Source organism: Polistes dominula, unplaced genomic scaffold, assembly GCF_049000335.1.
Source record: "Polistes dominula isolate Pdom_NZ unplaced genomic scaffold, Pdom_raw_medaka contig_79, whole genome shotgun sequence".
Classification (NCBI taxonomy): Eukaryota; Metazoa; Arthropoda; class Insecta; order Hymenoptera; family Vespidae; genus Polistes; species Polistes dominula.
Window position 1 is genome coordinate 4,627,226 of NW_028300916.1, and position 23,379 is coordinate 4,650,604.

The 23,379-nt window shown below is 29.7% G+C and overlaps 4 protein-coding genes across 6 annotated transcripts; 1 reads left to right on the top strand and 3 right to left on the bottom strand.

Moving 5' to 3' along the window:
• Nucleotides 1–49: 49 nt before the first annotated feature.
• LOC107067092 (uncharacterized) lies at nt 50–2,197 on the top strand. The gene is given in 6 exon segments (XM_015322297.2): nt 50–404; nt 486–611; nt 614–1,025; nt 1,097–1,357; nt 1,507–1,643; nt 1,865–2,197. Coding segments are annotated over 6 exon segments (1,131 nt in total). The 5' UTR covers nt 50–370; the 3' UTR covers nt 2,026–2,197.
• Nucleotides 2,102–3,381, bottom strand: LOC107067095 (nucleoside diphosphate kinase 6, mitochondrial). The gene is made up of 3 exons (XM_015322304.2): nt 3,186–3,381; nt 2,736–3,039; nt 2,102–2,655 (listed from the first exon to the last, which is right to left on the bottom strand). The coding sequence occupies exons 1-3, from the start codon at nt 3,261–3,263 to the stop codon at nt 2,486–2,488; spliced, it is 552 nt and encodes a 183-aa protein (XP_015177790.1). The 5' UTR covers nt 3,264–3,381; the 3' UTR covers nt 2,102–2,485.
• Nucleotides 3,382–3,567: 186 nt separating this feature from the next.
• LOC107067094 (uncharacterized) lies at nt 3,568–14,643 on the bottom strand. The gene is made up of 4 exons (XM_015322302.2): nt 14,514–14,643; nt 5,029–5,218; nt 4,611–4,766; nt 3,568–4,280 (listed from the first exon to the last, which is right to left on the bottom strand). Exons 2-4 carry the CDS (start codon nt 5,213–5,215, stop codon nt 4,045–4,047), a joined length of 579 nt encoding a protein of 192 aa, XP_015177788.2. The 5' UTR covers nt 5,216–5,218; nt 14,514–14,643; the 3' UTR covers nt 3,568–4,044.
• Pka-R2 (cAMP-dependent protein kinase type II regulatory subunit) lies at nt 7,250–23,303 on the bottom strand. Of its 3 annotated transcripts, XR_016176030.1 has the most exons (9): nt 22,402–23,303; nt 20,800–20,891; nt 16,775–16,858; nt 16,382–16,488; nt 15,931–16,189; nt 15,424–15,582; nt 14,962–15,064; nt 14,514–14,811; nt 7,250–13,045 (listed from the first exon to the last, which is right to left on the bottom strand). XR_016176030.1 is itself a non-coding variant. In XM_015322305.2 (8 exons), the coding sequence occupies exons 1-8, from the start codon at nt 22,616–22,618 to the stop codon at nt 14,681–14,683; spliced, it is 1,152 nt and encodes a 383-aa protein (XP_015177791.1). In that variant the 5' UTR covers nt 22,619–23,303; the 3' UTR covers nt 7,250–14,680. The 3 variants fall into 3 exon arrangements, 2 of the variants coding, with proteins under 2 accessions (XP_015177791.1, XP_089026855.1); XM_015322305.2 differs by having other exon boundaries at nt 7,250–14,811; XM_089170729.1 differs by lacking the exon at nt 22,402–23,303 and adding an exon at nt 21,253–21,389 and having other exon boundaries at nt 7,250–14,811.
• Between the last annotated feature and the right edge of the window lie 76 nt (nt 23,304–23,379).

Genomic DNA, 23,379 nt, shown 5'->3' on the forward strand with positions numbered 1-23,379 from the left:
ATCTATGTAGTCTTTCGTATGTTTACTGACGGAGATCTCTATCTCTGTCCTTGTTATGTTGGTTTTCTTTGAAATATGTTGGCAATTCTGACAATTTGACAGACATTTTGCCATGATTTGTAAACAACATTGTTTGTTTGGTAACGAAGATAATTCAAAATTGAGTCATGCGTTTGAGATTAGTCCCTTGAAAGATATTTCTTCATTTATTTATATTAAGAGAAATCAACTAGCATCAATAATACTATTTTTGTTGAAATTAAATGGTCGTCATGTGAATTGTACTTTGTAACATTTATTAGAAAATTACCAACAATCACAATAATAAATCAATGAACGTTTTCTATTATTTAAAGGATTTCTGTTTAAAATGGCTACATTAAAAGGTGTTTTTCCTAACCTACGTAAGTACCAAACGATATATTTATTTTGATATATAAAATAATATTTATGTTATGTGTATGTATATATTGTTTATTATTTAGCAACAAGCAGAAAGAAAAATTTTATACAAGAAAATGTGAAAAATTTACGACGAATGGAGCAGTGTTTTCATTCCAATAAAGAAACCGATGAATTAGACAAATTTCAGATAAACAGACATAGAAAAAAATAAATAAATATTCCAACATCAGTGCTAAAGTGAATACCAGTTTCCATGGAAATTTACAAAACAATCATATGGAAAATCTAATGGCTAATAAAGAAACAGAAATTATGGAGAAAGAGCCCATCCGAAAGATTAGTACTCCTATACTTAATAAAAAGAATTCTGTGCCTACAAAAAAACCACTTAACTCGTTAACAAATAAATTGGCAAACAAGCAAATGAAAAAGGAAAGTTTAAATACTAAAAATGTCCAAAGACCTAAAATAAAAGTTATGTCTGATCCAAATTTTATCCAGAAGTCTCAAGATGATGAAAATACCTCTCCTTTGCCTGCAAATACCAAATACAAACATAAAGGTATTCAAACGTTAGAAGAAAACCAGATTAATCAGCTTTATATGGAAGGTGTTATCAGGTAACTAAAACTTCAAATATATATATATATATACATTTATAGCAAAAAATATAAACTTAAACAAATTACAGATATCCTACTAAGAGAAATATCGAGAACAACGAGGAAAAGAATAAAAATGAATCTGATCAATTATTGAATAGTCCATCAGAATTAGAAAACGTACATGCATTTACCAATACAGAATTAAACGATTCAAAAACTACAGAGATCAATCAAAAATCTGATTTAGTAAAGTCATGTAAAAATCGTAATACTGTTGCTGGTAAAATAGCTGTACAATTGAATAATGGTGTAGTTCCTACAAATTATCGCAAGGGAGTTGTCCCCAAGTATGATGTTAAAAGTAACTTCCCAGAAGTTTTATTTCTATCTTTTATTTTTGTTCGTACATTTTATTTCTTTCTTTAAATGATACTAATAATATATTTATAGATATCTAGAGTATATAATTGTTCAAATCAATGAATTTTTCTAACAGATATATTAGGGATAGAAAAGAAGCTCTACAAAAAGAAGAAGAAGCTAAAGCAGCTGCATTCTACCCTGAGTGTCCAGAAGGTCATGTCCCCTTACCGGACCACGAGCGTCAGGAAACACTGCGAATGCTGAAAAAAAGTATATTTCCTAAATCAACTACGCTATATGAGGCATTTAAAACAAATCATCTGTGTATATTTTTCATAGCTTTAAAGATGAAATCAAATGTCTTAAGTAATCATTTGTTTTATCTTCAAAGCTTTCAAAAAATATAATCAGATAGGCTTATGTAAATACTTCATTAGATATATCTAGAAATAACATATTTCATACGTAACTTATGAAAATAATGATTACAGATTATCAAGATTATGTTAACGAATTAAATATGATGCCGATAAAAACAGATACACTCAGAGCGCAAAGAAGAAAAATGGAAATTGAAAAACAGTTGAATAAGTTAGAGGAAGGTATTAAAGTATTTTCAAGGCCTAAAGTTTATGTGAAAATAAATGCTTAAACGTTAGATTCGTAGCAAATATACAAAAAAAAAGAAATCAAAGTACAAAAAAGGGAAGCATTTTGAAGATAATATATAAATAAAATGTTATATATTACATAACAATTAATAATATTTGTGTAGTTGGTTATAAATGTCAATTGTTGTTTCATAAATCAACAAATAACTTGTACATACATTTAAGATGAAAATTATCTAGTCTTAATTATATTTATAATTAGCATGTAAATTGCAATCTTCAAATGACACAATGAAATTATATATATATATAAATATTATATGTATTTTTCCAACAGTAAAAATATATATATTTATGTTTTAACGTAATATAATAGAACAGATCTATACTAATTGATTAAACTCCGTTAAATGTTTTATCTATAAATTCAAGACTAGATTTTATTTAAAACGGGTCATTTGCTAACAAGCTATTATATTATCCATATCTTATTTCATCATATTATCCTTTGGTAGGAGTTAAGAAACTTTTGTCAATAATATGTACAAAAGATATTGGATCAAATTGTAGTTTATCTAAGTGATAAAATATTTCTTCTCTTTCGTACCATCGTTTAATGTCAAAATCATCAAAAAATATTGATATTTCTCGTTTCACAGATTCTGGCGAATCTATAATAAGAGAATAAATTTAATTATTCACCTTTAGATTCAATAAATCATATAGAACAATTACTTTAAACATATCTTACCCGAGCCATGAGTTGCATTTCTAGTATCTGAGAGACCAAACATACCTCGAATGCTATTTGGTTCTATGTATTGCGCTTGATATGTTTTAGTAGGGCCCATCAATCTTCTCCATCGTAGAATAGCATCATGGCCAGCTAATATATGAATATCTGATGGGCCACTGCACATAAAAGTTAATAGACGATTGTAAAAGAACTTATCTTTGTGATCTGAATAAAATAATGCTGCTTCATCGGATGTCAATGTCGTTCTGCGCGTTCTAACAACTTTGAAATTATTTTCAATTATCAAATCACGAATTTTCTGAAAAGATGCAAGTTATTTTTAAATGCATTTATCATTTTTACACCATACACATAATCTGTATATACGTGTATATATCTATATATGTATCTTTTTTTTAATTGAATGATAAAGGTAAACATTGAATGCCTAGGTTAATATTTTACCTGAAGCACGAAAGGGGTTTTAACAACATGTGGCTTAAGTATAGCTAATGTTAATTCAAGAGATTTTCTTGATTGCATTTCATTATCATTTAACTATTACTGATTGTAAAAGTTACGATTGATATTTCATTCATACTTGGTTATTAATGTTTATATAAATAATAATCACGACCCCCCATATTCAATTGTGAAGTAATTGCTTAATATATCCAGCAGATAGCGTAAGCATCGTGGCGCTATTTATTTGATTTAATTTTCAATTGAAAAATACAAATAAACAATAGTTAACATAATTAATTGATAAAATAAAATGTAAGACGATATTTTGAAGATATAAGAGTATATGGATTAGTATTTAATTAAATAACAACTTATTCACACATTCATGGCAAATAGCAATTTATTTAATATTCTTATTCCGGTCGATCAATAAAAAATACCAGTTGATTTTACATAGTAATAAAACAATTTTTGTGTAAACTATTTTAACATATAGGAAAACATATGAATCAAAATACGACACATCTCTGCTACGTTCAAAATTCTCATTCTCTATCACGAATAATTAACAAATATTATACCCATGAATAGAGAATTATTTATAGTTCATTGTCTTATTCGTAGTTTCGAAGTTCTGTAGTTTTAATTACTACTTTTTTTATATTCAGAAAAATATTAATTGTTCAATTAAAATAGTCATTTGAATAATATTTGAATATTTTTCTTATATGACAAAATAAAATTGATAAAAGGAAAGATCCTGTTCCTACTGGTAGGAAATTAACTGGTACACCATCATTGACTTCCGGTGATATTTCCATTACAAGTCCATTGACGCTCAAAACTATCATTCGATTAATTAAATACTATTATTGGTATCTACAATCTGAGGAGTTTCCATAGTAGTTGAAGCTGAAACGACTGGAGCAGACATAATGGAAGAAGAATTAGAATAAACTGTCTGCCATGCAGTCGCTAAGAAGCCTTTTTCGGCATCAGTATTTTTCTTGAAATTATGTACAGAGTAGCGATTATATAAACCCCATATGCTGTTCATCAGTTTGCTGTTATATTTCAAGGGTGTAAGTTCCAAACCTAAAATTAGTATCAATCCAAAAGAAAAGTTTAGTTTCCATTAATTAAATTATTTAAGGCCATACAATTTTCCTTTCAAATATTCCATTTATTTTTCATGTATATTTATATATGTTTTTTTCTTTCTTTTTAAATTTTAATTCTTCATTATTTATCACGAGCTGTATATTTAAAAAATTTATATTTTGGTAATCAATATTTTTTTAAGACTAAATATGTGTGATACACTAGAAATCGTAATATTATAACAAAGTAATCTTATTGAAATAAAATAACACAATGAATTTGATATGATTTATTAGTAAAATGATATATCTAAATTTGAATTACCTTCTGGGTATAATCTACCATTAAATATGTTTTCTTTGCTTGCTTTTTCTTTTCCTTCTATCGGTGATATCATATTATTATCGTCATGTTGTTCATTGCATCGGACTTTGCACGCTGCAAACGCTGCTTGTGGTACCGCAGCCATTTTTTCACAATCTAGAAGAGGGCAGTGAATAATTATCAACAAATTTTATTAGTATAAACATTTAATTATAATTTTTTGCAATATATTTTCAATATAAATGCAAGTGTTTCCAATTTGATGCTATTAAGAATCGACAATAATCGATCGATATATGAGAAAATATCCATTGTTATATTCTTTTATTCAATAAGTATAGAAAACTTATCTTATTTTATAAAAAAAAAAAAAGAAATAAATAAATATCATTGAAAATGATAAGAATAAAACACCAACCTTCGCAACTTTCAAAAAGCAGTTCTTTAAATAGATTTTTCAAAAAAGTCCTATCTGCGTATTCAGCAATTTTGTTTGACCTAATTGAAGCTTGATTTAGAAATATTTCCACCGATTCTTGATTTGGATGTTTTTCAATGATTGTAATGCTCATATAGGCACAATTAGATTCCTTTGTAGTGATCATCGACTGATAAACATAAATATCGTATAATATAAAATATAAAGGTAAATGTGTGTTGAATGTACCTGGTATGGTACAAACAATTTTGAATATTCTTGTTCTATCAGCACTGAAAGTAACAATAAGGAGAATAAAAATGAAATGAAATATTTTTAATGCGACGAATTCATCCCGAGAGACGAACATGTACTAAACCACGTATGAACATTTAATATGATTTATACATTTATCTATTTGACCGGCAAGAAAGAGTTGTGTGTTGCGAGCGAGTTCAAAAGATAAAGAGCAAAACTTTGTTATCCGTGTCTCTCAGAACGAAATATCGTTGGCCTTCGAAATCTTTGCTAGTGGTGTTGTTGATCAAAGACCAGCACATATTAAAAACATTATCATTTACAATACGTATAAACTTTTTATGTGAATACTGTGATCTTTTGTAAACTTTTGTGGTGCGTACATGCACTGTACACTTGCTTTTTAATAAAGATTCCAATCACAAACAATAATAATAATAGTAATAGTATAATAATAATAATTTTCTTTAACTCTATAATATGACCGAGATAAGTAGGAGTATATTACATAATTAGAATTTTGAGAAAAGCTATCAAATATTTCATAACAAAGGTCCTACCACACAAGTAGAGAAGTCTTGCGAAAATTATTATTATCATGACCTAACTTTTGCTCTAGCGTATCATCATCATCATCATTAAATGCGTCAACAATTTTAACGAGTGGTTAGAGACTCTCGTTACGTTTTATATTTTGACAATTTAAACTTCCGCTGAAATATTGACTAATTTGCTCATACGATGAGAATGCATTTATTTCATCTTATATCATCCAAACATATTATTATTGTTTAATGTTAATGATAATAAATGATGATTATTCCGGTTCTTTTCCTTAAGTGTATCTATCGTCTTGTAGATTTCAGTTAAAAATAATAAAAACAGAAAAACAACAGCAGATAATGTTTTTACGTAATCAATCATAGCTTGTATTAAATCACATTTTAAATTCCAATTAAATTTAACGAAATATCAATGATCTAACAAAGGAAAATTACGTATAATTTTGACGGATATTGAAAAACAAATGATAACGTACATTTTAAACTCCGCCTAGTTAATATCTAGATACCTAGATAATAGCTAGCTGGTCCCAAGCCCAGATAAAGGAGGAGGGTTCGAGGGAGAGGCTAGCAACCTACCCTCGGTAAAATAGAAATAATCGTTCTCAAAACTAACTTCACAGCCTCTTTAGGCTGTAAAGTAATAAAAAAAAAAAAAAAACAATAAAATAAAATACATATGCAATTGTATAATAAGATTATCAGTTTTCTTTTCTAAAAATAGAACGTATGCGCTCTCAGGAACGGGAACAATGGCGGGATTTGATATTTGTGGCAATGAACTTTCAAGTTCCTAACACCAACTATTAATATTAATAATAAGAATAGAACATATTAAATTAAACTGGATTCTATACTTAATGATTAGAGAGAGATATAAACACAAAACTTTAGTTGACTTCGACGTTCTTCGTATCATGGAAGATTTTTATTCATCGAATGAGGGTGGATGTACAGAAATCTCGGACTCCTTTTCGTTTCATACTCAAATGTTCGCAAAAACAGCATAGACAAACGTTCATAAATGTATCTTTTTTTTTCTTTTTTTTTTCTTTTTTTTTTAATTATACTCATCATACGTCAAATTTTTGGATTGCATGCGCTTTTTTTTTTTTTTGTTATCATTACAAAGGTTTAATTTGCTACTCGCATCTTTGCCAGTTATAAACGCATAATAATTATATCAGAGTGATACCCGATCAGACCAGCTGGAAACGAGTTTTGACATATACTTGACATCTCTAAAATATATATATATATATATAAATATACATAAGTATATATATATATATTTATATATATATGTATATATGTGTGTGTATATATATATATCTCCTAAGTGCTTGTATATGCTACGACACATCGCGAAATTAAGACGGGGGGCGTTAAGTACGTACATACTTGTTTTTTCTTTTCTTTACTTTACTTTACTTTACTTTACTTTACTTTTTTTTTCTTTCTTTCTTTCTTACTTACTTATTTTTTTAATTGTTTAATTTATACAACAATCAATGTGTGTGTGTGTGATCTTGGAAATATCCTTACGCAGTGCCGTATATAATACAAAATCTATTTGGTTTTTAACCCATAGATCTCACAAACGTCACTTCAAAGCGATATATCATATGTATACATACATGATCATCATCATACGTACTTCTACATACATTCATACATACACACGCGCGCGCTCATGAACGCACACATCCACACACATATATATGTATATATATATATATATTATGTATATGTATATATGATTTTACTTCGGTCGTGTCGTGCAGATGCGCGTTTATTCAGTCATAAGATCGAATAAACGATACAATGTATTTTAAAAGAAAGAAACGATGTTTAATTCCTTTCTCTTATAATCGATATATAAGTTCGTTTAGGGATAATAATAATCATCGATGAAAAGAACTTTTTGAGAAATGGGACAGAAGTTAGAAATGCTTTTAACACTTTACAAAGACGAGTTTTAAAAAAAGTCAATTATCATTATTATCATTATTATTATTATTATTATTATTTTCTTTTTTTTCTTCTTTTCTATTCTTTCGCTTCGGCCGGTTTCGCTATTTATTCTTTACAGTTTTTTTTTATTTTTATTTTTTTTTTCTATGCTTTTTCTTTTCTTTTCTTTTCTTTTCTTTTCTTTTCTTTTCTTTTCTTTTCTTTTCTTTTCTTTTCTTTTCTTTTCAATATCCAATACCCTGTGTTACTGCGCCAACTTTTAATCAAAAGAATTCTTCTTTCCACGTTTTTTTTTTTTTTTGATCTTCCTACGCAAATTGTAATCGTACAATAAATTTTCTTCACTTATTTTCTTTCTTTCTTTCTTTCTTTTTTTCTTTCTATATTTATATATATATATTTTTTGTTTTTTTGTTTTGTTTTTTTTTTTTTTTTTTTTGGAAAGGAGAAAAGGGAACACAAAAGAGCTCACTTTCATACACATTTTTCTCTTTCTCGCGAGTCAGCATTTTTCCCCCGAGGAAAAAAATTTTTTTATTCTCCTCTTAGTGAGATAAACATCGGATAAATATATCCATTTTGGTTTTGCACATAGAATAACAATTATGCGACGTCTGTTTATTTTTATTTTTTTTTTTTTATGTATTTCTTTTATCTTTCTTTTTTTTTTGTTTTGTTTTTGCTTTTTCTTTTAATTTTTTTTTTTTTTTACCGCAATACGTTTTTCTTTTCTTTCTCACCACCACCACCACCCCCCTTCCTCAACACAACACACTTTCTTCTTATTATTTTCTTTCTTCCCTTCTTATTTTTTTTTTTCTTACTTTTATTTTCTTTTTTTTTTTCTTTTTTTTATTCTTTTTCTTTTTCAATTCACTTTCATAATTCACTTTTGCAGCATCGTTGCGTCATAAATAGAACACAAGGTAACATTTCTCGATATTATATACGTGTTACCCTCTTTAGACGCATTTTATGTGGCTCACGATGTTTTTTCTTCTTTTTCTTTTTTTTTTTTCCTTAGGACTATCATTTTTATTCGTATTATATATACATATATATGTATATATAGATATTTTTATTTATTTGGTTATTCCAAGTTTTTTAACACTAGATATACCATAGCAATCATTTTGACTGGTCGGGCTGGGCCAAGCCATTTTAATTCAAAATTTCTACTTCATGTAACATTTGATTTCTGTAAATATAATTAAGCGTGTTTTGTCATTTAAAAATGTCTATAAATCCATTTATCTATTGATATTATTATTGTTAAATATTTTTTCTTATTTTTTTTAAGAGTAAATCAAAACTGTAAGCCTTAAAAAGCATTTTTTTTTTTTATATATATATATACACCAATCATTTTGACTAGTGTGGTAGAAATAGGTATACTGAAAATGGTGGTATATCTAGTGTTAAACAGTTTATTGTATCTTAACAACACCTTTTTTTATTCGCGTTTTAATTATTATAACTTTGGTATTGTGTAAGTTAAATAAAAAAGATGAACAAAAAATTCAAATTCTTTTCTTCCCTCTTCTTCCATCAAAAAAAGAAAACAAAAAAAAAAAGAAAAGAACGATTCAATCAAAACTATCAATGAATCTTAATCGATAGTTATTTAAAATGCTTTTTTTTTTTTTTTTTTTTTTTTTTTTTTTTTTGTTAATAAGGTGATAATGAAATGAAGATCTTGAAAGAAGATTGATAAATTATCTTTTAATCGTAATCGACAAGTCAACGCGTTTATTTACGAATTTTTTTTATCTCTTTATTCTTTTTTCTTTCTTTTTTTAAAAGAGGGGAGAAAGATATATTCAATTAGTACATAGATACAATATTACCATGTTTTTTTTTGTTTTGTTTTTTTTTTCTTTTTCTTTTAAAAGAATAGCGTACGTACGCGCGCGCAATTACATATATTTATCTATAATATATATATATATATATATATATATATATATATATATATATATATATTTTGGTACATTTAATAGAATTTTATCACGCAACGCACACACGCACGCACCTATCCCACCCTACCCCACCCCATCCCACCAACGTAATTTTCTACTCACAATTTGAGTAAATTACGTTTTATTCGTAAGAGAAACAGCGAAGACACGACAGATTAAAATAATCGTAAAGTTTTGATCATTTTCTTTTCCATAGATTACATCATCATCATCATCATCATCTTGAGCCAATATGTGAAAGAAGAAAAATTCACTTCCTTTTTTTCACAAACCTTATTATATATATATATATATATATAGATAAAATTTGTAAGTAACAATAAAACAAGATAATCGATTGTATGCAAAAGTGAACAACTCGTATTTTGTTTTTGTTCCTCTTTCTTTTGTTGCTTCCTCATCGTTTTTAAACGTCGTTTCATTTTCTTTTCTATTCACCATATATGACAGAGATTTACACAGAGTTATGTATATATATGACAAAATTTCAATTTGATAATTTATCGATTGCGAAAAATGCGCTTGGTCGTTATTAGTATAATAATTAATACGGCTCCGCATTCGAACGGTTCCGAGCATTTCGAGTTCCATCGAGTGGAACCAGCGAAATAGAGCAAAATGACGATCCTAATTTTAATTATTTGTCTTTAATGTTCGAATATATAATTGTATTATAATGAAAATAATATACCGACAGTTGATTTATACAATTGTTTAATACTATTGATAACAAAAAAACAAAAAAAAAAACAGTATTTTACGATTCGATTAAGATCAAACTGAAGTTAAAGTTCTTCTCTTGAATAAATTTATCTTCAATTTATGCAATTTATGCAATTTATGCAATTTATTCAAGCAAGCAAACAAGTAAGACGGTTGAGAACAAACGATGATGAACTTATGTGCGTTAAAATGAAATTATTTTAAATACAAATCGATCGTCGTACATTTATATACAGAGGGTAACACGCAACATATATATATATGTATATACATATACATATATATATATATATATATATATAGGATAAATGAGATTATTTAGATACACGTAGTATTCAAGAAATTCGGCTTTGATTCGGCATTGACACTTAATTTATCGAATATAATCTGACACAAATATGAGAGATAGCTACACTCATGATACTCGGTGCATAAATTATCTTATCTTTTTTTTTCTCTTTTTTCTTTTTCTTTTTCTTTTTCTTTTACTTTACTTTACTTTACTTTACTTTACTTTACTTTATTTTACTTTACTTTTTTAATCTTTTTCCCCCTTTTTAATTAACATCTTTCTATCATCTACTTTCTTTAACTTTATTCTTTTTATTTTTATTTTTATTTTTGAATCTTTGTTTCCTTCTCTCTTTTTTTTTTCGCGTGTTACTCTATTCAATAGTAAAGGAGTTGTTAATTTTTTTGTTTTTTTTGTTTTATTTCTTCTATAGGTCATTTTTATTTAAAATTCCTTCAATCGCGTGGAAAGAGAATCTTTCATTTCAATATCGAATTATAAATTCATCTGAATTTGCGTACATTTAAGGAAATTTAAAAAAACAAAAATAAAACAATTAAAAAGACGACAAATTAAAACAATAGTTATACATATAAGAAACAAATTAACTTCATATATCATTGAAAACAAAATGAAAAAATAATATCACAGTCTAAAAAAAAAAAAATACAAAGAACGCGGAAGACTACGAAAGAGATTGTTAGAGAATAAACGAAAAAAAAAAAAAACAAAAAAACCAGATAATATAATGCACTGAAGAATAGTGTGAAAAATATCGCAAGAACATAAAAAAAAAAAATGGTATTTTTACAGGTATCATACGTGTTAAATAATACGAACATTTTTATCTGTCGCTATAGAATATAAACAAGTGTATATCTATGTACGTACCGAAAGCGGTGTTTCGTTAAAATACGACAACGCCATTTTGTTTGTTTTTCACACTAAAATAGATCACGCTGATTAATCTATTTTATTTTATATTTTTGTCTTCTTTTTTTTTTTTTTTTTATTCTTATTCGTGATATAAGTGTGATGATATTATTTTTAGAAAATTAATGGCAACATTTTATTTCAGTCGTGTAATAATGTGATCGTATATAATTAATCGTAATTAAAACCATTTTTCCACGGATCTGATGAATTGTCGCTAAAATTGCAACACCTGATTTATGTCGAACGTCTAGTAATACAATAATTAATTCGTATCGTAGGGCGTTCAAATTCATTTCTTTTGGTACAAGAATGTTAGATATAAACGTTATATTATAATTAAATATTTCCGCATGAGATAAAAATATTTGGAAAAATGTTTTTTGTTTCTTTTTTTCTCTTATTAATTCGTTCATTAAATCTCTTAATAATGCAATATATATATGTATATATTGGATGATATTATATCTTCGATTAAAACACACAATTTTGTTTGAAAATGAAATTCAACCGATTTGTCGTTACTCTCGCTTGATAAGTTTTTTTTAATCGTGACTTTGATTATGACGATCGTGTCTCCTTGACATTTTTCTCACATTTTTTATTTTCATTTTCAATATGTCCTATAATATTGAATAGAAGCAAGCCTGATCATCTTTTCCCCCATTGGTATCGATAAATTTAATGATTGTTTCTTTTTTGTTTTTTTTTTTTTTTATAATTTTGCAAACTCGTTGAGATTCAATTAGTTTGTCGAAAAGAGAAGAAAAAAAAAACAAACAAACAAACAAACAAACAATAAATTTCATACCAACGGAAAATAATCAAAACTAATTAGTGATATTGTCGTAATATGCCTATAACCCACCAGCTTTGTATTATTTTGTTTCGTTTTTTTTTTTTTTTTGGTATAAATTCATGATTATATAATCCATTTATTATGTCAACCAATGAAATAGACATTTTACTATATATATATATGTAAAGAAAATATCTATGCGAGAATAGTGCAATAAATATTATCGATCGCATGTTCTATCAATTCTAAACTGACTGTTTATCGGCATATGCTGTCTATGATAAGTTTGCAAATAATTGTGCGCTGCTATATATATATATATATATATATAGTTCGATACTTATAGTTGCTCTTGTTAAGAAAAAAATGAAAAAACAATCGCGTTATAAAATTAGGAACATATAAACTGCTTTGAAATCTATTCTCGATATTTGCATTAAATATGACTTAGAATTCGGTACAAAAGCAGCGAGACGAGATATTCTGCAAAGTGCATCTGCAACATTCGATAATATAGTAATTATAACAATAACACTTCACTGTCTTCGACATAATAAATATACAATGAACAATGATTTGAGTTAGCACTCTCGAATCTACTTATTCAATGGAAGAAACAAGAATGGAACTCTCTATTATCTTTAATATAAACAATCACACTTCTCCTCTTCTATCCTCTCCTCTACTACTGTGTTGTAACATTAAAATAATAATAATAATAATAATAATAATAATAATACAGGGTTACATACAATGCTCTAAAAATAAAAAACGAAACAATAATGATTAACAATTATCGAAATGAAATTATACCCACGACTGAACAAACGCCGTTATTTTTTTTTTTTTTATATATATATCTTCCTTTCTTCTACTTATAACTTCATTTATATTTAATAAACGTGGCAATCAAAGACACAGTCTATTATTATTTTTTTTTTATTCCCTCATGCCGTGTCAATTAGTTATTTGTACATTTGCATGCATCTATCAATGCATCTTCGATATCCTTTTAAATTTATTTCCTTTTCGTACTTTTCATGAATAGTAATCATAGCAGAGATATATAGATACGCGTACGTACTATTATAATATGAATTTTGTATACTTTGTCGTAGTAGTATGTCAATTGTTTAATACATGGAAATTAAAAAAAAAAAACAACAAAACAAAAAAAACGTATATATCCCCAAACAAAACGTATAAGAAAGATGCCATCGGCGTGTCATTTTCTCTTCTACGACGGAATAATTTGGCCAAATACCTAACACATCGAACAGAACACGATTAAATAAATTGTTGTTCTCTAATGTTTTGATTTACGGTGCTACTTAAAAGCGTGAGTAAGCAGCTTTTATAAGAGCATTTTTATTTCAAATAAGATTAACGCGCCTGCAGAAGTAGCCGAAGGCATAGAACGAGCATTTGTATATAGTGTGTGCGTGTGTGTAATTTGTCAAAAGAATTCAGATCGATCTATTATAAATTAATATATAAAAGGAAACAATACTATTAGTCACGTAATAGATGTAGAAATTAATTTGATGCACTTTCAAAATAAATAAAGTATTTATTTATTTATTTATGGCATCGAATTAATTTCTATACATTAATATTACGATTCCGAGTATTTCTTATAACTTGTATAAAACAAACAACTCTTTAACGGGGAAACGTTCTACATGTTATGTCAAATTATACACATTGCCAATTTTTCTTCTCTCTGTCTCTCTCTCTCTCTCTTTCTCTCTCTTTCTCTCTCTTTCATAAATAGATCTCAATCCCCCATGCGAGTGAGTGCACGGCGAAATATTTAATACTTTTTGATCTAATACAGTCTTGGAGAGTTATAATACCGTGATGTATGTATATATATATATATATATACGAAGAACCGAGGATCTTTTAAATTTGTTTAGTGTGTCACAGGTATAAACTTGATAACTATTAATGACGAATCTTACCAGCTGACATTAGACAGTCATACGAAAGTCGGACTCGAGACGATACTTGAAACACGCGGATGAGATTCAGAAATAGGTGGTTGTATAAGTTTGTGCTCATGTTATACATAACTGTACGAAACTGTGCTTTCGGTACAGCAGCGCGACGTCTAATAATTCGTAATAGTTCATCGAATATCGGAAATGTTGGTTTTGCTGCCAAATATTTTCACCAGTTGATCCTCGTAATCATCTATGTTGCGTTTCATCAATTCCATACAAGGGCCCAATAAACGTTCGAATGCTTCAACATCCAAAACTGAAATTGGAAAAATCAATTATTCGACATATCAACGTTTGCTTGTTTCTTTGATCTAAATTCAAATTCAATTATATATATATATGAACACAATGTGTGTTCACAAAAATGAAAGAAAGAAAGAAAGAAAATATTTGACAGAATACTTACAGGCCAATTTTACATCTCCTACGGCATAGGCCGAAGCTGCGCGAGGTTTGTGCGTCACCAATGCTAATTCACCTAAATATCCTCCAGCTGGAACTCGATTAATCTAAGAAAAGAAAATTATTCGAAATACATCGATAAAATATGACATTTTCATTAGTATCACTTTAACGACCGCTAGCCTATAAATAGGCTTTTGCTTGCCGATGTCGATGCTTACAGAACAAAAATTTATTATATCAGCTTTTAGTTATCGGTTGACATTGCGATAAAGAGTCACTATCATTATACGAACAGTAATTTGTTATTAGAATCTTATTTAGCATCCAATTAAAATTTGTTAGTAGAATCTATGACTGAACTGTCGGTCAGATGTATATATAGCTGTTGAAACAACCCTAGGCGGTCGGTAAAGTGGTATGATATGATCAAACAAATGAATATTTTTGGTTATTATCGCTATACCTCAATTTCGCGATTATTTTCACCCAATATAGTAATTCTAACAACGCCGTCTTCAACAAAGTACATTCCATCAGCCGTATCTCCTTGTCTAATAATCTGTTCACCATCTGAATACTGTTTGGGTACAAGCGCATCGGCGAGGTTCATGCGCTCGTAAGACTGTAACACGTTCGTAAATTATAAATGAAAATAATAAAATCAATATTTTAAATTAGTCGTTCTCAAAATATAATTTGTTAAGTCCAGAGGATCTTGTGACCCTATACCCAAATTAATATTCAAGAAATTTCTCAATTTCTCAATATTATCTACTACTACTACTACGGTGAGTCTCTATATATATGCACACATATAGAAAAGCCACTTAAAGAAAAGCTCTTTTAAAAGTGTAATATAATCCTCAGATAAAAAAGAAAAAAAATGTTTAAGAACGACCGTTTTAGTCTCTTCAGTATATATTATTGATTTTCATTAAAGTTCTCATACGATTTAAAAGATGATACTCACTTCGAGCGATTTAAGCATGGGAACTTTATTAATCAAATCTTCGTACATCTTGCGCTTTTTATATGCAGATTTGAGAAGAATTCGACGGAAAGTTTGTCTATCCATGGCCCAAAGTGTACCCGGAGTAACAGCTTTAACACTAGCCGCTCTAGGCATGTTATAAAGAAGGGCCAATTCCCCAAAAGCACCGCAATTATCGTAAGTGTGAATATTATTTTCTACGCCGTTAGCATCCTTAACGTATACTTCGAACCTCCCTCTGAGAAAATAAACAACAAAATAAAAAGATAAAAATGTCCTTTAATAGTTACTCTGTGCACTTGACGATGTTATATTTTAACACTAGATATATCAGAACAGTCATTTTGACTAGTATGGTAGAAATAGGTATACTGAAAATGATGGTATATATCTAGTGTTAATTAAAATTTGTATTTTTATATATGATTACCTTTCGATGACATAAAAATTGTCACCATCGTCACCCTGTCTAATGATAAATTCTTCTGGCTGAACAGTTTTCTCAAACATCGCGTCCAGCACGTCAGCCATTTGTTCCTGTAAAACGAAGGACGCGTCGATAAATTAATTTTCTTCTTAAAAGATTAATTAACATGAAAAATATATGATTCTTTTAACAAAAAGTGTATACGATATTTTCAAGATATTTTCTTTAAAAATATCTTTGTGTTTTTTAAGAACAATATAGTACCTGATTAGTAAGAGATCGCATGCGTTCATTGGTATTTCTAAAGTTAGCGCGAGTGCAAGTTGATTATATTCTTGTCTCGATTGTACGTGGAACAACTGTATATATATATATATATATTATGTTCTAACTTACTTCGTCTAAAGCACGAAACAAAAGTATGTTCTTCACGCTTTCGCCTAACCTTTGTCGTTGGCCATCGCTCTTCGGATGTACCATCTGTAATCATAAATAATTAACAAAAATTAATAAACATTTTCTTATACATTGAAGTAACAGCAGATCTTAAAAATCTTTCGATAAATTTCGTTCCAACATTCATTGAAAATTCATTTATGATAATTAAGAACAAAATAGCGAATCAACTTTGTTCAACAAATTTAATAATCAGTATAAAATATTATCTAATTATCTATTTACAATTGTCCTTAATATAAAGTCAATATATATTAAATGTCGTAGAACAATAATCAATAATCAAGAGACCATTTCTATCATTAATGAATGATTCCTTATTGTCCAAACTCTTTCGATATAATTGTTTTAATCGTGAAATAATTCTCTTACGTTTTATCGTATTTAACATACAATTTATATTAAAATTCATTTCACTTCTACGTATCTTGTTATTCAAAGATATTGCTTTAAACTAGGGCACATCATAGTTCGCTCATACATTTTTTTTTTCAACGACATGCCGTGCATAGTCGTCGTCTGGGTTGGTACTCGTTTAAAACGTGACTCTTTCTTTCTCTCTCTCTCTCTCTCTCTCTCTAATGGCTCAGCTGCGCATTGTATTGTTTACAATTTTGAAACACCTGCAATCATTGTATACCGCTTTAACGACTCGCGCTTATTACAAGTTCATTACATATACTATGAAACAAATGAAATGAGTTAATATCCAATTGACGCTTTTTCTTCTTTTTTACAGTTTTAATTAGGATAACAATAACCAAAAGAAAACACACGCAAAAAAAAAAAAAATACAAAATGACGCGAAAGTTTGTTGTTGGATATTAACATTTAATTACATAATTCAATGTTACGATTATATAATTATTTTACCAACCATTACAATTTCAAATGAAATATCATAAATAATTAACACAAATATCTAATGAGTTTACTTTTGAAAAAAAAAAAATAAAAAAAGAAGCCTGCGGTGTTAATATAAATTCTTTTTTACAGACTCTTGAGAAGAAAAACAATTTATATTCTGAATAGAAATATAAATTTAATATTGGCAGAAATGTTAAAATGTGTGTGTCATGCGGAATGCAGTGGAAAGAGCCAAAATTTTCGAGCGGTACAAAATAAGACATTTACCGAAATGATTTCTTACGTTTATTCACAAATTAAATGAAAAATTTACAAACCACAAATATTATATTTCCTATATATATATATATATTCGTTCACAATGCATTTTACCTTTTTTACTTTGTAAGTTGTTATTATAAGTTAAAAAGAAAAGAAGAAAAAAAGAAGAAAAAAAAAAAAGAGAAGAAATCCAGTTAACAAGCTTTATTAACAGCAGGTATCTATTATACGCTCTAAGGTCACCCCTCGACATTTTACAACTATTACAAGCAGATTTTACAAAATAACGCCAATAACTCGTTAGACGTTGGATGACTAAAGAACATTAACTAATACGATTTGAGATTGAAGGTTATAACTTACACGTTAATATAATCAAATTTTAAAACACATACAATTAATGAATAATTCCGAAGGAACGATGGAAAAAGAAAAAAAAAAAAAACGAAGCAGCTACTTTGCCAAGAAGATTGAAGAAGAATAAAAGAAATAATGTATATATATATAAAAAGAAAAACATACATAAAATATATATATATATATTAAACCGTATGTGTGTGTATATTTTATTATCCCTATATAGATCGATTCAAAAATAGGACGGTAAAAGAAAATAAAAAAAAAAGAAGAAAAAAAAGAACCAACGTGTGAGGGTGTGTAGTAGCCGACGATCGCATATACAACAAGCGCGTCCCGAAACAAATTTTTTGTTCATTTTTGTTTTCGTGGGAAAATGATAGAAAAAAAAATAGAGAGAGAGAGAGAGAGAGAGAAAAAGAAAGAACAAAAATCGGTAGAATAATTTTATCGAGGGACAATTCGATTATCGCATCAATAATCCAGTTCGTAGAGAGCTGTTTCGATACAACGTCGTGCGCGCTCACGTGTTTAGATGTGTGTGTGTGTGTATATACACGTTACAAGAGATGCTACGTTTAGTGTAAGAGAAAGACAGAGAAAGAGAGAGAGAGAGAGTGAATAGTATGTATGTGTGTGTGTGTTTGTGTGCGCCGTAGTCGTAAATGAGTACAGCGGCACACGGAGCACATACAACACACACATACATACATACATACAAAAGTCACATCCGTGATAGTCAGGTTATCGAACACGCGCGCTCTGACGTCACAAAGGTACATCGCTCGCATCGTCGGGCAAAGTAAATCATCGCGTTTCGTCACTCGCTTGGCGCAGGCTAAGTGCGGTACTTCAATGCGAAACGATTTTATACGATGTCTTGCGCTCGCGCGCATAACACACAACCAACACGTATGAACGAGCAACACTATACACATAGATAGATAGATAGATAGATATAGAAAAACGCGCGTGTCTCTTCTTTCTATATAATCAGGTTTATATTGTATATATGTGTACATATATATATATATATATATATTATATATTTTCTTGTATGCTCCACGAGGTATCTTAAAGGTATACCTATACCTATACGTAGTTTAAAATACGTACGTACGAATGGTTTCATATATAATCGGTTTATAAGTTTTAAAATAAAACCTAATAGCGCGCGCCATTAGCGAAATTGTTTAATGTAGAATTTTTGTCTGATTTAGTTGTTGTTGTTGTTGTTGTTGTTGTGTTGATGTTTTTTTTTTTATTCTTGTTTCTTCTTTATTCTTTTCTTTTTATTTCTTTTACTATATCTTTATTTTTTTCTTGTATTATTATTATATATATATATATATATATATATATATATATTTTTTTTTCTTTCGAGGGCAATCATTACGTAAAAGTTCCATAAAATCCATAAAGGCTATCGGCGTGAATTCAAAGGGTTCTCTCACTTTTTCTTTTTCTATCTTTCCCTATCTTCTTTGTTACTCGGTAACTCTCTTCCAACGATTAACCCGCATTCAAGCGACTCGAATCAGGAAAAATTTCAAATCGTAAAACCGGATTTATATCTTTGTTATTTAAAAACATGAATTTGTTTGTAAGATACACGCAGTGTATATATATATATATATATATATATATATATATATAGAAATCATTTGGAATTATTTTAAAGATCCTTGAAGTTTCTTGATAAAAACGTGGACAAAATCTTATGACAAATCTTCTTCTATCAGATATTCTTCATTAATCTCTCTTGATTATACTTAATTTATAATTTATTATTCTAATTCTAGATAAGTGTTCCATCATTACGTAAAATCAGCTCAACTTGCTTTTGATCACCTAATACCGAATATAATTATTTCATTTTATTTATTAATACGTCAATAGAGAGATTAAACATTCAAAGAATTTATTCTCAGTAGAAGTTTTCTTATCATAAAATAAATTGTAAGCATTATAGAAAAGAAAGAAAGAAAGAAAGAAAGAAAAATACTAGACAAAATTGAACATTGATAATATTAATGGAAATTACAAATCATTTTATTTCTCACTTAGAGACATATCCACGTTTTTTATTTTTTTTTCTCTCCTTCTTTTTATTTTCATCCCACAGAGACAGAGAGAGAGAGAGAGAGAGAGAGTTGTGTCATGAATAATTTGAAAAACAATAATATATAATTTTCTATTCTTTTAAAACAATCTAATAGAATATTTATGTAGATACATTACGTCAATTTCGGTCTTGACATACAAAACAAAACAGAAATGAACGCAAATGAATCATGCATGTATCCTCCCTTGTACAATTTTGTATATCAAGGCTAATCCTTTTTAACTTGAAATGTAACATCATCATTTAAAATACGAAAATGTCAATAATAAACTCACCTAAGATCATATTTAAAAGTAAAAACTTTCATTGAAAATAGTCGTTAAAGGGAAGTCGCCAAAGGGAAGAAGATTGTTACCTTGACGCCGTCTTCTTCCTCATCTTCTTCTGGATTGTAAGTTTCAGCGAAAACGCTCTTCCTTCTGGTCGCAAACCTGCCGACCGGTGGTTCTAGAAAATAATAATAATAAAAAAAAAAAAAAAGAAGAAAACAACGCGTTAGGTATAAATACATGAAAAAAGAAGGATTGATGGAAGAACGGTCGTAAAGAGCGCGCGAAATCAACTTGCTGCGAATGTTCAAAAAGATTTTCGACAAATGTAAATGCGCCCAAAGGACAAATGCGTTTCGCATGTAAATACAAATAATACAAACATATGATTTAGAATGAAAATAAAATTGATTGAGATAAAAGGATATAGATAAAAGTTTTGCAATTACAAATAAATAAGTCGATGAAAAGAAGCGGTAAATTTTGAATGAAATAATGTTTTCAAAGAGAAAAAATAATATACGATTTAAATGACGTACGCTCAAAATCCTTATGCATAACTCTGTGTGTATCCCGCGTACCGAGAAATAGAGTCTTCCCGGATGTTTTTTTTTTTACGCGAAATAGACACTCTACGTTACGAATAATATTGAGTCTGACACCGGTCAAGATAGAATGTACACTGTGTGCCGCAACTACTTCGTTACTAATAATAGTACCCCAAGTTCCAGTCTATCGGCTAAGATTCTCTATTACCAAGAAGACCGAGAGTTTCGCGCAGCACAGCAGCGAAACGCTCGGTTACTTAGAAAATTTATGAAATTAAAACGACGTCGGTGACGACGACGGTGACGGTGACGACGACGGCGGCGACGACGACGACGGCGACGACGACGGCGACGACGACGGCGACGACGACGACGACGAGGATGGTGAGGAGCACGCGCGCGCGCGCGCGGACGCACGTCAGACGTCGAGACGCGCGCCATGCTTCTACTGCGCCTATGCCGATTATTATGCAAGCAATCGGAAAGGTCTAATAATAAAAGGGAGAGAAGACTATTCACAATTCGATCTCCGATCTCCTCCTTCAATCGCAATTTACCTTAGCTACGAGAAACTCTACTCGTTCTCCGTTTAAAAAATCAATCACGAAATATGGACTCAACGTGAATTCATTTTATTTTTCGAGAGAAAAAATCTTCTTCAAACACATCCAAGGAATAATGATTTTCAAGATAAGAAAAATGTTAAAGTTAGTATTATCTCTTGTACGTAAGAAGAATAATAATCCAAGAGAAGAAGATATTTGACCTCATCTCGAGTATTACGCACATACGTACGTACGAATAAATAAATCCTCGTGAATAAAAAGAGAGAAAGATAATCAAATGTTGAATAATAATAACGCGTTTCGTTTTATATCCGTATTCTTTCCTTTTTTTTCCTCCATCGATCGTCTCCCGCTTGAAAGCTCGTTAAGAAAGTGTATCTCGTCCGTGGTAGTAGAAGAAGAAGAAGAAGAAGAAGAACGGGATTTAAATGACCCGGAGTTCTTCGCATTCGACATTTATCCTACGAATAGCGTGGAAGAGTAGATAATCTTGATATCAGAGATGAAAAAAAAGAAACAGGTAATGAATTGATGTAGGACACATATTAAAAAAAAAAAAAAAATTGTTAGATACCTTCGTCAACGGACTCGTCCGGTGTCGAAGCACAAGTTTGCGCATCGGGCTGAATCAACTGCGTTCGACGGTTGTCCCTGAGTCTCGTAAAGAACTCGACCGCGTAATCGATTATATCCCCAGGTTGTTCTAAGAGATAACTGATAGTAAATTCCAAGAGAACGTCTCTTAGGTCGTCCGGCACAGTAATCTTGCCAGCGTTACGTTGACAGCTCATTTTTTCTCTTAGCGCGAACGCTCCTTCCCAACGTTCCGCCGGCAGCCGCGACGTATCGCGTCCGTCGCCTATCGTTCCTCTTGTCTCTCAACGTCGCGCGCACGTACGCACGCACGCGCGCGCCTTATCCACCGTTAGGTATCACTCTTTCTTTCTCTCTCACTCCAATTTCTACCCTTCCTCTTTCAATCAACTCCGCTCGATGCTTTTTATCTTTTGACACTCTCCTTGACTCTTCTTTTTCTAATACTTGAAAAAAGAAACGGAGTTTAATTGATACCCTTTCGTAATGTCTTCAATGATGACAAATGGATGAAAAACGGGTTGACCCTTTGGAAAATGTTTATCTCTTTACTTTTCTCACAGCTAACTAGCCACTATACCGCTCCTCCCTCTACACCCACTCTTCTGTAACCACGTCGCAGGCGCGCGCGCGCGCGCGCTCTCTCTCTCTCTCTGATCTTCAAGAAGTCAACGTTTCTGATCTATTCCGCTATCATTCGACCCCCGCGTTATCCCTTCTTTCTATCCTTTTTTTTCGTTTATTTAATTTCTATTTTTTCTTTTCTTTTTTAATTTATCCAAAGCGCTACATCAAAAATTACTTTCGACATAGACGCGATCGCGAAATAACAGATTGTGAAACAATTACCCTCGATCGTAAAGATGGCAACTGCGGTTCGTCACGAGATACGCAATATGTAGATTGATAACGGGGTTTGTAATTTTATCGGTACCCGACGACAGCTCTACCTAGCGAC